At 51.1% G+C, this 13,230-nt stretch overlaps 1 protein-coding gene across 1 annotated transcript; it reads left to right on the forward strand.

Moving 5' to 3' along the window:
* The first annotated feature begins 4,796 nt into the window (after positions 1 to 4,796).
* On the forward strand, positions 4,797 to 12,803 carry KRT74 (keratin 74). Its single transcript, XM_055247992.1, has 9 exons — positions 4,797 to 5,333; positions 5,973 to 6,187; positions 6,636 to 6,696; positions 7,167 to 7,262; positions 7,789 to 7,953; positions 8,624 to 8,749; positions 10,197 to 10,417; positions 10,892 to 10,926; positions 11,417 to 12,803. The coding sequence occupies exons 1-9, from the start codon at positions 4,863 to 4,865 to the stop codon at positions 11,614 to 11,616; spliced, it is 1,590 nt and encodes a 529-aa protein (XP_055103967.1). The 5' UTR covers positions 4,797 to 4,862; the 3' UTR covers positions 11,617 to 12,803.
* The last annotated feature ends 427 nt before the right edge of the window (positions 12,804 to 13,230 follow it).

Consider the following 13,230-nt stretch of genomic DNA (forward strand, 5'->3'; position numbering starts at 1 on the left):
CCCAGCCATGTCTAGAGCCGGGGATTGCAGCAGTGGGCTCTGCCCATGTCTCTGGTGCATATCCCATCTGTCATCGGACTCCTGGCACAGAAAATTTAATGTCAGGAAAGTGAAAGGTTTTGGGAGACACATGGGGAAAAAGCAGATGAACTCTATTGTCTGGGCTAGCTAACTTTGGACTAGGATGGACAAACAGGCTCCTTTCAAACCGGTTCAGACAGGCAGAGAGTATTAGGTTTCTGCACTGAGCTTATTTTCAAAGGGAAATCAGAGAACTCAGTTTCAGGTCCTTTCCAGTGCTAAGGTGCTGTGGTTTGTCCCCAAGTCTTGTTCCCGCAAAGTTAGCTCAAGAATCCTTCTAGTTTCTTTTTCTCTTTCTCTTTTCTTTCTTTCTTTTTTTTTTTGAGATGGAGTTTCACTCTTGTGCCCAGGCTGGAGTACAATGGCACAATCTCAGCTCACTGCAACCTCTGCCTCCTGGGTTCACACGATTCTCCTGCCTCAGCCTCCCAAGTAGCTGGGATTACAGGCATGTGCCACCACTCCCAGCTAATTTTTATTAGAACAGGGTTTCACCATGTTGGCCAGGCTGGTCTCTAATTCCTGGCCTCAAGTGATCTGCCCACCTCGGCCACCCAAAGTGCTGGGATTACAAGTGTGAGCCACCATGTCCGGCCTTCTTTCTCTTTTCTTTAATGACTTTGATCTACAGAATTTGGGTCCTTCAACTGTTGTTCTGTGCCCAGGAGCAGTCAAAGGCCAAAGAGCTAGAGAAAAATGACCTTCATTATTCATCTTCAAACTACAGACATGATGGTTATGGCCACTGGGATTTTTCATGGGGCTGTTTTTTATTTCCCTCTGGTGAGATGTGCTCTGCAGAATGGGATTCTTACCCTCCAGGAAGATGGTGAGAGACTATGGCACAATTAACTCAGCTCCCTTGGGCTCCCTGGGGTACCTGTGTCTTCCACAGCCCTCCTCTTGCAACACAGAGCCTATTCCTTAACCGAAAGCACTGGCCCTGTGAAACTGCTTCCCCTCAGGACCCTTGCATGATTCCACACTCTCTGTAGGGAGAAGGGAACTGTCTAGGCCTGCGCTGCCATCTCTGCCTCCATCTCTGCTTCCCAAGTCAACCCTTCATTTACAATCTGCCTGGGCCTCTCGCTGTCTCAGGGATGCCCCATGCACCTGCCCAATCTGGCCGACCTTCCAGTTCCCAACCCCTACCTCAGAGATCCCAACCTGTCTTTTATTCTATTTTTCTGTTTCTTTTTAATTCAAGGACGGAGAAGATTTAGGGTAAGCAAAAAGTTGATTTTCATGTACTTTTTAAATTCTTTTTTTTAGATCAGAATTTCAATGAGCAGCTTGTCTGAGTTACTTGTTCAAGCACATAATCCAATATAGGCATGTAGAATTAAAACTACAGCAATAACAACAGCAAGACAACTTTTGTATGTTTATATTGTTTCTCCTCCAGTTCAATTAACTTCCTAAAAGAGAAAGAGAGTGTCTCAGACATCTCCCCCTATCTAGCATAGAGCTGAACACACAGTAGATGCCCAGTTTTATATGCATTTAATGAACTAATCTCTTCAGGCCTTGGGACACTCATTAGTCCAATGAACTCAAAGACCAGGGTGTGGTGTGTGATTACTAATTAAAGGGTATCCAACACAGTGAAGGCTGGAACTCTAGGGATCTGACTGCATAAGCCAAAGGCAATTCCCCTGCAATTAAGCTCCCTAGGAACCAATTAGGAGGATTGCTTCTGTGTGGCCACAATCACAACAGTGTTGTCAGGAAATTCTACTCTGCCTCTACCTTTTCCTTCTCCGTCACAGCCACACTGCCACCATCATTACCGCCACTGTCAGTAACCCTTATTGGCCAGCCTCCAGTACAGGGCCCAGCCCACAGGGGCACCCTTTGTAATGAATACAAAGGGTGCCAGGACACCTAGCGTTAGTCCTGGCCCTCCCCAGCCCATCACTTCTGAGTGTGGATGGACCCCATTCATTCTGCTGTTATTTCCCTGGGCACCTGGATGTCTGCTTTTTGTTTACTCCAAGTCTTCTCCAGCCTCAAAGATCTAGCCTCTTGCCTTTTCTGCTTTGTAAATGCCTTTTTGTTGAAGTTCCTATCAGATTGGGGCTCATAGTCAGCCAGGCAGTGGTGGCGCAAAGACTCAGCTAGCCAGAACTATGATTATTTCCCCTTAGAGCCGGGCAACGAAGGGTCAGCTGCTGGTGATTCTAGAATAAAACAGCCGCTCATGAAAGTGAGTCTCTTCCTTCCGCCTGCCCATCCTTGCTGTGGCTGATTTTCTCTCTGAACCTAGAGTGATGTCTTATCTTGAGCAGCTACCCTTTGCAAGCCCCTAGTTCAGCAACAACCTCCCCTTCTCCTCATGTCACACTTGAATCAAAAACAACAGAAACACAAGCACAAGGGCCCCAGCCCACAGCTGCCATGCCTGCCACACGTATCACAATGTCTTTGCATCTTTGCCACTAACTTCCATCTCTATCACATAACATGATGGTCAGGAACATGGACTTTGAAACCAGACGCACTTGAATTCCAGGCCCAGCTCTGACTTACTAGTTGAGTGAGATGGGTAAGTTCCTCCGTTTCTTCAACTGTAAATGAAGTTAGTTAAAGAGGGTTAAGTGAGACATCCCATGCCTGGCACATGTGAAGTGAACAATAAATGTTAACTCTTTCTGTTACTACCATCACTATTATACAACAACGTTACTACCACTATTGCTACTACTACCATAAGGAATACTTCCAGCCCCACTACCTCTGAGCCACTACTCTGAGTCAGCACCTGTAATGGGTGTTGTTGGGAATATAAGCCTGGCTTCTGGAGATCCCCCAAAACCCTAATCAAGATGAGCCATTCCTCAGTGCACCTCTGATTCATGGTTCATAATGCTCTTCTGTTATCCCAGAGCTTTGGCTCTACTTTAAGTTCTTTGTGTAGATTCCTCTCATTGGTCTGCAGGCTTCTTGGTGGCTAGGGCCCTAGGACAGTCACCCCCAGGTCAAAGAACTCACACCATTTGTTGTCTTGCACACTCCAGCACAGGAAGGCGGCAAACCCAGCATCTGGCAGCACCCCTGCTGCTGCCTTTGCAGCCTGACTTAGAAAACCACAAGCAACCCCTTTGATTACATGCTCCTGCGCTCTAGGGCTAGGCCCTGCCAGGAAGGCCCCCCTGAGGCAGGCAGGGTCCCTGGGGAAGGACCTTCCACCGTTACCTCAGGGGCCGAGAGGAAAACACCCTGTGAAGGGGAAATTCTTCTGGGTCAGCTTCCAGGCCTAAGCTCCACGCTCCCTGCCCAGGTCAGCTTCTCCTTTTCCCTCCCCAGCAGTGGGAGCAGTTGTCTTCTGCCCTCGGCTGGATCCAAACAAGCCAAGCGTTCCCAGTTTAGTTATAGGAAATGGTCAGAGTCTTGCATGAGGGCAGCTGCCAGATACCTAGCTTCGAAATAATTTTTTTTTTTTGGAGACAGAGTCTTGCTCTGTTGCCCAGAATGGAGTGCAGTGGCACAATCTAGGCTCACTGCAACCTCCACCTCCAGGGTTCAAGTGATTCTTCTACCTCAGCCTTCTGAGTAGCTGGGACTACAGGCATGCGCCACCACGCTCGGTTCATTTTTATATTTTTAGTAGAGACGTGGTTTCACCATGTTAGCCAGGCTGGACTCAAACTCCTGACCTCAGGCAATCCGCCCTCCTCGGCCTCCCAAAGTGCTGGGGTTACAGGCGTGAGCCACCATGCCCAGCCCTGAAATAATTTTTTAACATTGCACTGTACCCACACTACCTGAGCTATAAAGCGGTGATACTTCCTGTTCCAAAATTGAGTGCTCTCTGAAGTTGCCAGGAAACTGGCAGAACAGCCTACCCTGAACACGGGAGTGAAACTCAGGGGGTCCTGTTCCTTGATGACTTCAGCCATGGGGTGTTTCTCCAGAGAGTGCAGGGGCTAATATCCCAGCTCCTGCCTGACCTCCTAGAGTAGGACAGATAATCTTATCCAGGAGAGAAAATCCAACTGGAGGAAATGCAGCTGGCTGGAAAGGTTCTCATGGTTGTAAGGCAATGTCAAGGTCACCACCATCCAGGCCCTGCCCAACACAGAAAGCCCTAGACAATATCCCTGCTAGGGGGCCATGCAGATGCTGCAGTCATTCCTCTTCATTCCTGGGGTCCACGTCACTGCTAGACAGCTGTGGTCCTTAGCATGGCCCAAGGTCGGACCCTGGAGCTTCTTACCCAGATCCAGATCTTTGAGGACACCTTTCCAAGAAGAATCATCTTTCCATGTCTTCTTTTCCCTGACGTAAAAATTCCAGCTTCCACACAAGACCTTATAATAGGGAGATGGTTTCTTTTGGGAATAAACCTGGGGTTTTTCAGGTGAGTCTTCTCTGGGGAAAGCCAAGCATTTCCCCTGCTCCTTGCTGATGGTTAAGCAAGAAGGAGGTAGCACTGGAAAAATAAAGCTAGGAGATCTCTTCAGGGGATAACTCTTCAGGTCCCTAATTAGGGAGCACGGATAAACTCCAAATTAGACCACTCCAGTCTGCAAGGACAGCATATTCCACTTGCTATCAGAAGAGATTTGTTGCTGCAAAGGGCTTGGAGATCTCTGTTCTACAAATTGCCCATGGCCCATGGCCCATTAGCAGGGGAAAGGAGATAGTGGAGAGACGCCCTTTTCCGGTGTCCTGGGCTCAAGAGGGATAAAAGGAGGCAGCACTCTGGGTGCCCCATCAGTGTGTTCTCTACCCCTTGGCGACTGCTTTTCTCCAGCTCTGTCAACTCCACCTTTCCCACCATGAGTCGGCAACTGAACATCAAGTCCAGTGGTGACAAGGGCAACTTCAGTGTGCATTCGGCAGTGGTGCCAAGGAAGGCTGTGGGTAGCCTGGCTTCTTACTGTGCAGCTGGCAGAGGGGCTGGAGCTGGCTTTGGCAGTCAGAGCCTCTATAGCCTTGGAGGGAATCGGCATATTTCTTTCAATGTGGCTGGTGGCGGCGTTCGGGCTGGAGGTTACGGCTTCAGGCCTGGCTCTGGGTATGGAGGGGGCCGGGCTAGTGGCTTTGCTGGCAGTATGTTTGGCAGTATGGCCCTGGGGCCTGCATGTTTGTCTGTGTGCCCGCCTGGGGGCATCCACCAGGTCACTGTCAACAAGAGCCTCTTGGCCCCCCTCAACGTGGAGCTGGACCCTGAGATCCAGAAGGTGCGCGCCCAGGAGCGGGAACAGATCAAGGCGCTGAACGACAAGTTCGCCTCCTTCATTGACAAGGTGGGTCTCATATGAGGAGAATGAGGCAGCCCCCTGAGGCCTGAGCAGTTTTCCTGCTGCCTGGGAATGGACTGCGCACTGTGGCTGGAAAGGTGCAGCTGGGCCTCAGGAAGGGCTTCCTCATCATTAGGGAAGAAGAACAGGTCTGTGAGCCACAAGAGGACAAAGGAATACACGAATATATTGGCTTTTTTGGCGATTTTGCAGGGAAGGATGGGAAGCTGGGTAAAGAGCAGGGCCCTTCTTTGACAAAAAAGTGATGAGTTTCTTGAGGACAGCTGGATCTTCCAAGAACATGAAAGGCTATAGAATCCAGCAGTGTTCAGAGGGAAGGGCTCGTGGTACAGGAAGAGACACTTAGTTGAGACATAAGGAAGGACATCTCCTGGGACCAGGGCCGAGCAACAGGAGAAAGCTGTGGAATCTCCTTGAGTGAGTTCTCAGTGACGGCTTGTCCAGAAGGCTAGGAAATGAGCACTTGTAAAGGATCTAGTTTGTGTGGAATGGCAAGGGTGGAGAGTCAAGACATGAGCAAAATGACTACAACAATCTATGGCAAACCTGGGGAGTCAATGGTTTGTGTCCGGGGGCATGACTGCACCCATTGTGGTTCCAGGTGTCTGTTTATTTGGGTTCCAGGTACGGTTCCTAGAGCAGCAGAACCAGGTTCTAGAAACCAAGTGGGAGCTGCTGCAGCAGCTGGACCTGAACAACTGCAAGAAGAACCTGGAGCCCATCCTTGAGGGCTACATCAGCAACCTGCGGAAGCAGCTGGAGACGCTGTCTGGGGACAGGGTGAGGCTGGACTCGGAGCTGAGAAGCATGAGGGAACTGGTGGAGGACTACAAGAAGAGGTGAGCAGGCCCCACCCGAGGGTCACAGACCATGTTCCCCTTGCCTCTGGGCTCACTTGATCTCTATGCCATTATTTTTTAGGAGATGGGGGAGTACACTCCGGGCTCAGGAGCTCACATCCCCTTCTCTGGCTGGGGGGAAGGGCCTATACTGTTTGATGATAACTTCCTGCCTAGTTGATAGGAAGCAGTTCCTGTGCTCCTTGACCCACTGAAATGTTCAGTTGCTGGTGTCGGGGGCCCAATAGGCACCTGGGTGTTTTCCTAACATGCAAAGAGTAGGAGGCAAGTGAGGCAACTCAGAGATATCTTACTCCTGTCACTAGCCTCTTACTGCTCATCCCAGAGACCCTGCAGGGACCCTGTATCCCAAACATTTGCCTGGCCAGCAGGAAGAGGAAGTTCCTTGGCTAAGGGGGCTAAGGCCATCTTCTATCCCTGCTGGCAGATATGAGGTGGAGATTAACCGGCGCACAGCAGCAGAGAATGAGTTTGTGGTGCTCAAGAAGGTAAGGGAGGGAGGATCTTCCTTATTAGGGTCTCTTGCACTCCCATCTTAACAACTGTGCTCAGGACTTCAGCCCAGGAGGCTGGGGAGGGGACTGGTGCCTGGTGAGGCTGGAGTCATAGTCCTGGCCTCCAGTGAGTTGGAGAGGAAAGACACACTCGGGAAATGGACAGAGACAGACAGAGAATTCTGGTCTGGGAACTGTGAAACTCGGGTCCAGCTCAGCCTTGCTGTGTGACCTGAGGAAACCTACTACCTCTCTGGGCTTTGTTTTCTCCAGGCATAACAGCGCTGCCCCATCCTCCTTTCCCTATTCCCAAAGCTTCAGGGAGTCTGAGAAGAAATTGATATTGAGTGAGCTTTCCTTTGTGGGCAGAAAGTAGAAAATCAGGTGGCTTTGGGGCAGGGGTTGGGCAGGGCAGCTGTGGGATGAGGGTTGCATCCCCCAATGACTCTGGGGCCTCTTGGCAGGATGCAGATGCAGCCTACGCGGTCAAGGTGGAGCTTCAGGCCAAAGTGGACTCACTGGACAAAGACATCAAATTCCTCAAGTGTCTGTATGATGCAGTAAGGACACTCCTATCCCCCCACCCTCACCCTGCCTCCTTCCCGACTCTTCCAGGGAGATACCAAAAGGAGAGATTTAGGATCAACAAAATGAAAGATGTTTCAGTAGAAAGGTGCAAAACCCTGCACCAGGAGACTATGGAAGTGCAGGATGCTGGTCCTTGGAGGCCATACATACAGAAGGAAATTGATCTCAACCACAATAGTGGCCTTGCCCACAGGCAGGAAAAGATAACCCAGTGAGGTCTTACAAAGCACAGACCCTTGGATTCTGTGAAATTGTGGGAAATGCATTCTTCACCCATCTGCATGTGCCAGCAGGCATCTGCCATATGCAGGGGTTCCTGCTGCTGTGAGCTGCTCTCCCTCAGCTCTGTAGACACATCCCAGAGGGCACTTCTTCCCCCTACTTTGTCCCCGTGGATCCTAGCAGCCTATTGGGCCAGGGACCATGGGCCCAGAAGACTGATGGGGCAGAAGAGGGAAGCCAGGGGGTTGCTGAATCTGTCTTCCTATCTCAATGCAGGAGATCGCTCAGATCCAGACTCACGCCAGTGAGACCTCTGTCATCCTGTCCATGGACAACAACCGGGACCTGGACCTCGACAGCATCATCGCCGAGGTCCGCATGCATTATGAGGAGATCGCCCTGAAGAGCAAGGCCGAGGCCGAGGCCCTGTACCAGACCAAGGTGGGCACCAAGCGGATCTCCTCCCACAGCAGCCCCTCACTTCCTAGGAAGGGTCACCTGCAGAGTGAATGTGAGGAATACTTTTGTGGGCATGCTGAACGAAAGAAAGTTTCCAACCAATGCTTCAAGGACAAAAGGAATTCTTAGCAGAGCTTGTTATCAAAGATAAATCATGAAACTGGTAGGGATTGAATATGTGCAACAGAGAGGATCCCTCACTTCTTTCCTCCATCCACGAACTGCCTGTCTCTCTCTGTTGCATGTGAAAGAAGTGAGGGGGTAAAACAAATACACTTATAGGAATGGGGGCATGCTGCCACAGGGCAGAGGGAGAATCACAGACTTGCGGGAGCACAGCCATGGGTGAATTTGGTGGGGGTCGAGTGAGAGAAGGAGAAGCCTGTAGCTTTTTCCTGATCCCCACGGGAAGACTTTCAAAAGGAAATGGAAGGCAAGGAGTGCTCTGAGTAATGGAACTATGCTTTGGGTAAACTGTTTTGGGGCTGTCAGGGAGAAAACCCCTTACTTGGGGCCCCAGGACCCTGTTCCAGCACTCCTCTTCAGCTCCGTTAAATCCCACTGACAGCCAGGGTGGCAGGGGTGGCTTATTTACAGGACCCTTCCCCACTGCCCTTGTCTCATCGCCAACTTCCTATCTTTGGGAAATCAGATCCAGGAGCTGCAGCTGGCAGCCAGTCGGCATGGTGATGACCTGAAACACACCAGGAGCGAGATGGCGGAGCTGAACCGGCTCATCCAGAGGATCCGGTGTGAGATCGGGAATGTGAAGAAGCAGGTGAGCAGCAGCCCCACAAAGAACTCTCGGCCTCCACGGCAGGCTCTGGGATGAGGAAATGGGGCCTGCCCTTTGGGAACAAGCAAATCTCCCCTGCCGGGCTTAGGGGTCCCTCGGCCACCCACAGTCTCCCTTTCCCACCCTGCCTCGGTATCCCACCATCAGAGCTGGCACCCCGCCCAGAACTGGGAGGAGCCTCAAACCTATTTCTCTGACTCCTCATTTTGCAGATAAAGCAACTGGGCTAGGAAGGGGAAGAGACTTACCCAGAGCCCCAGCTGATAATGAATGGAGCTAGGATTAGAACCCAGGTTCCTCTTCTGCAGATTTTTTCTGTGTCCAATGAACCTGCCCCATGTCCCCTTTGGGTGTCCCCTCTGAGGGCAGACCCTCTGTCTCCTCCTCCCACTGGACATGGAATGTGTGTGGGGTGCAGGGAGTATGCATCAGGCGCCTCTGTGGCCACACCAGGTTCCTGCCGTTGGAGTGGGGCATGGTCTGGCCACTGAGGAACACAGCCGTCGATGAAGCCTTCCTGGGTTCCCTTGCCCTGTGCCATGGTACTACTTCCATGTTAGTGGGCGGGGTGGGGGGGTCTGTCTTACCTGACAGCAGCAAATCTTAAACACTGCATCAGTGGGGAGATGATTTTGGAGGCTGGAGGATCCTTCCTGTGACCTGAGAACCAGGTCTGCTCTGCTAGTGATAGAATTGCCCAGGGGAAAGATCTAAGCCTATTCTTCTTCTGGTGACCCTCCATGCTCTGCAGGGGAACACAAGGACAGCTCTACGACTCTACATTTGGCCGATTCACAAATTCCATGAGCATGGTTCCTCCTCCTCTGTTAGCACCAGGCATCGCAATGCCCCCCAGATGTTCATAAGAGTCCAGCTTCTGAGGTTGTGCCTATAATTTAGGGCCTTACCCTCCTGCTCTAAGGGAAGGCCAGATGTGGGAGCCTTCAGACAGACCCTCCCCAGAGTGCTGGAGTCCAGAAACACTCATCTGGATGCTAATAGATCAGAAGGATCCCCAGTGGGGAGAGATCCTACAGCAGGAATCTGATTGCAGTGGGACAGTGGCATACTGTCTTGTCCCTAGGGCTGGCCTTGCTAGGGGATCAGGCATGATTTTCCTGAACCTGGAGTATTTTGAATCTATAGATACTGGTGGCCTACAGTCTCAGGCACTACCTAACTTTGCAAATGTTGACATTTCTTCCCGACCTCCTGAAATGCAACTGCTTCCACAGCTTCATGTGACAACAGCTTTGAATATTCCTCTGCAATAGAAAATAGAAGAGACAAAGTTCTGATGTTGGCCTTGCAGCTGTTACTCCTTGTCACCTAGGGCCCCATCTGCAAAATGAGGGCTTTGTTCTACTTAACTGGTATGAGCTAAATGTAATTTTCTGTTCTGATGGTCTCTCTGTTCTTTGCCCTTCAGCGTGCCAGCCTGGAGACGGCCATCGCTGACGCTGAGGAGCGGGGAGACAATGCCCTGAAGGACGCCCGGGCCAAGCTGGACGAGCTGGAGGGCGCCCTGCACCAGGCCAAGGAGGAGCTGGCGCGGATGCTGCGCGAGTACCAGGAGCTCATGAGCCTGAAACTGGCCCTGGACATGGAGATCGCCACTTACCGCAAGCTGCTGGAGGGCGAGGAGTGCAGGTGGGCGGGGTGGAGGGGAAAGTGTGAGAAGAGACTCGGTGTGGCTCCTGTTTGGCTGAGGGGCCACCTGGAAAACAACATGGTTAGTGCCAATAGAAGCAAGGGATGTGGTGATTTCGTGAATTCAGAGGCAGCTTCCTGCAAGGGGTTGTTGGACATGAGCCATGAAGCATAGGTGGCCGTGTGCTGCTGTGAAGAGAACGAGGGGCTCAGACAGACCTGGGGCTAATGATTGGCTATACAGCAGGGGCTAATTATTGGCTTTACCCCATGCTAGTGGTGTGTTCTCAGTAAATCATCTAGTATCTCCAGGCTTCTTGTTTTCTCATCTGTAAGATGAAGGTGATAGTGTCAGTTTCATAAGTTGTTATAAGAATGAGTTTAAATGATGCATGTATAAAAGCAGGAGCCCATTAATGTTCAGTGGAATCTCGACACTGAGTTTTTATCTTTCTCTAACTTTCTGTCTCACAGGATGTCTGGCGAGAATCCATCCTCTGTTAGCATCTGTGAGTATTCTTGAGAGATGCCTTGGGTTGGGAGAGCCAGGGACCCTGGGACTAAGTGATGTCACCTCCATTTACTGTCTCACCCCCCAAGAAGCTTCTGTTACTGTCTTGGGAAGGTTTCCGGGCTTCAAAGGAAATGTTCTCCCTTTTCATCCTATGAAATGGTGACTGAGGTCATGCCCACCCCTTTCCCTTCCTGTTTCTTCCCTGGGGTGTTGTCATTTGGAGAAAGGGTTGGTGGACATGGATTTTCCTAGAATTTCCAGGAGGGCAGGGACTATATCTATCCTATGGGGTCTTCACCTCACACAAAGTCCAGCCCATAACAGGCTCTCAGTTCATCTCTGTAGTGCTTCTTGGCTACTGAGGGTCGTTCTGCGGATTAAATGGGGTGTTGTTGTAGAGAAGCCCTTGGGGACAGCCGTTACCATAGCTGTTATCTGCTGATTGACACTGCTCCTCTCCTCTGCTCTTGGCCCCTCCTCCTCAGCCGTCATCAGCAGTAGCAGCTACAGCTACCACCACCCCAGCTCTGTGGGTACTGACCTCGGGGCCAGCGCTGTGGCAGGCAGCTCTGGCAGCACCCAGAGCGGGCAGACCAAGACCACAGAGGCGCGAGGGGGAGACCTCAAGGACTCCCAGAGCAAGAGCACCCCAGCCAGCATCCCAGCAAGGAAAGCCACCCGCTAGACCCATGGCCTCACCCACCTCAGCACCTGGAAGCAGAGGTGACTTTGCCATCCCCAAAGGTGTCTGCCACACCCAAGTTCCCAGGCCCTGAGTTTTAAAACTGTCTGTAGTACACTCAACTGTCTGCATCATGGTTTAGCTTTTACTTTCAAGCTCTGATTGACACAGTCACCTTCCCTGTTTCCTTAGGTCCCATGTGGACTAACGACTTCCCATTTTCCTTGCTGCCTTTGGCTGGCAGGAGGCTTTGGAGGCACAAGCCATTATAACCTTCTTGGCCCTAAGGAAGCTGTGATCACCCGTAGAAAGAGGGAAGGAGCAGGAGAGGACAGGGGAGGGGCTGGTTTGTTCGGTGCTTAGGCCAAGTTAGCTACTGTCTGAGAGGTTTTACATCCCCTGGCAGCATGGTGGGGTGACATGAGACCTGTAAGCAGGTGGTGAGAAGTTAGACAGCCTTTACTTGCTCCATCAGAAACAACTTTGCAGGATGACGCCAATATTTAGGACACCGTGTGTACATCTGTAGACCACCAGCTGCACCCATCTCCACAAAGCCAAGTGAAGGTGTATTGGGGATTCTCTGCCAGCCTGTGTCACCCACCCACCTCCTTCATTATCAGCAATAGCTACCATCATTTGTCAAGCACCTACTAGATGCCAGGCACCCTACATGCATTGCCTCCCATTCTCATCCAGTCCTGCAAAGAAGATGCAATCAGCATCCTTAGAACAGACTGGGAGCCTGATCCCAAGAGGCTGCAGAACTGGCCCCAGTCACCCACCTACGTGCCAGAGTCAGGCCTGGCTGACACCAAGATCTATGCTCTTTCTGTGGTGTGTCACTGCCTCTTTAACAAAAGGGCTGTCAAAGTCACCGTTCTTTTCGATGAGGGCAGCGTAGTTACATTGCCTTTTGTCAGGACTGTGGGTATGTGATTTGTTTTCTGCCATCTCTCTGGGGCTGTGTCCTACATAGCTTCTGACTCTCAATTTCTGGTGCCATGAGCTGAGCTCAGTGAGTGGAGCTGGCTTTTCTGTCGCTGAGTGGTACTGCCTAGTCCAGGTGTCGTGGCTCAGGGTGTAAATATTCCTAAGAATGGCAGCATCTATTTCCTCTTTTGCTTGAATTAAAGACTCTGAATCTCTGCTGTATATTCATCAAATTGTCCTTGAGTGGTGTCAGAGGTATGCTTCTGTCAGTCTGTCAATCTTTCCAAATGTTCCACCCTCTAGTGATGATGTGCCACCCTCCATTTCTCCCCAGCAAGCGTGCAGGACTCCTGCTGGGAAGCTGCAGGCCAACTCAGACGAGGCTGCTCTGGAGGCAATCTCAGGCTGCTGGAAGAGACAGATACACACTCGTGTAAATTAGGGAAGGGCAGCCTAGGGCAGCAATGCTATCAAGAGACTGGAATAGAGAGGCTAAGCAAGGAAGGCTTCCTGGAGAAGAAGGAGGAGAGTTTAATTAGATAACCAGAAAGATGGGCACATAGGCTCCTGGAAAGAGAATTTAAATCACAGCAACATAGTAGTTTGGACACAGGCTTTCATGTGCTTATTTAGTAGTGGGTGGGAGATCTTTCCGAAAAGACCACATTCCCAGTGAGGGACCCA

The sequence above is a fragment of the Symphalangus syndactylus genome, chromosome 17 (genome assembly GCF_028878055.3).
Source record: "Symphalangus syndactylus isolate Jambi chromosome 17, NHGRI_mSymSyn1-v2.1_pri, whole genome shotgun sequence".
Taxonomy (NCBI): domain Eukaryota; kingdom Metazoa; phylum Chordata; class Mammalia; order Primates; family Hylobatidae; genus Symphalangus; species Symphalangus syndactylus.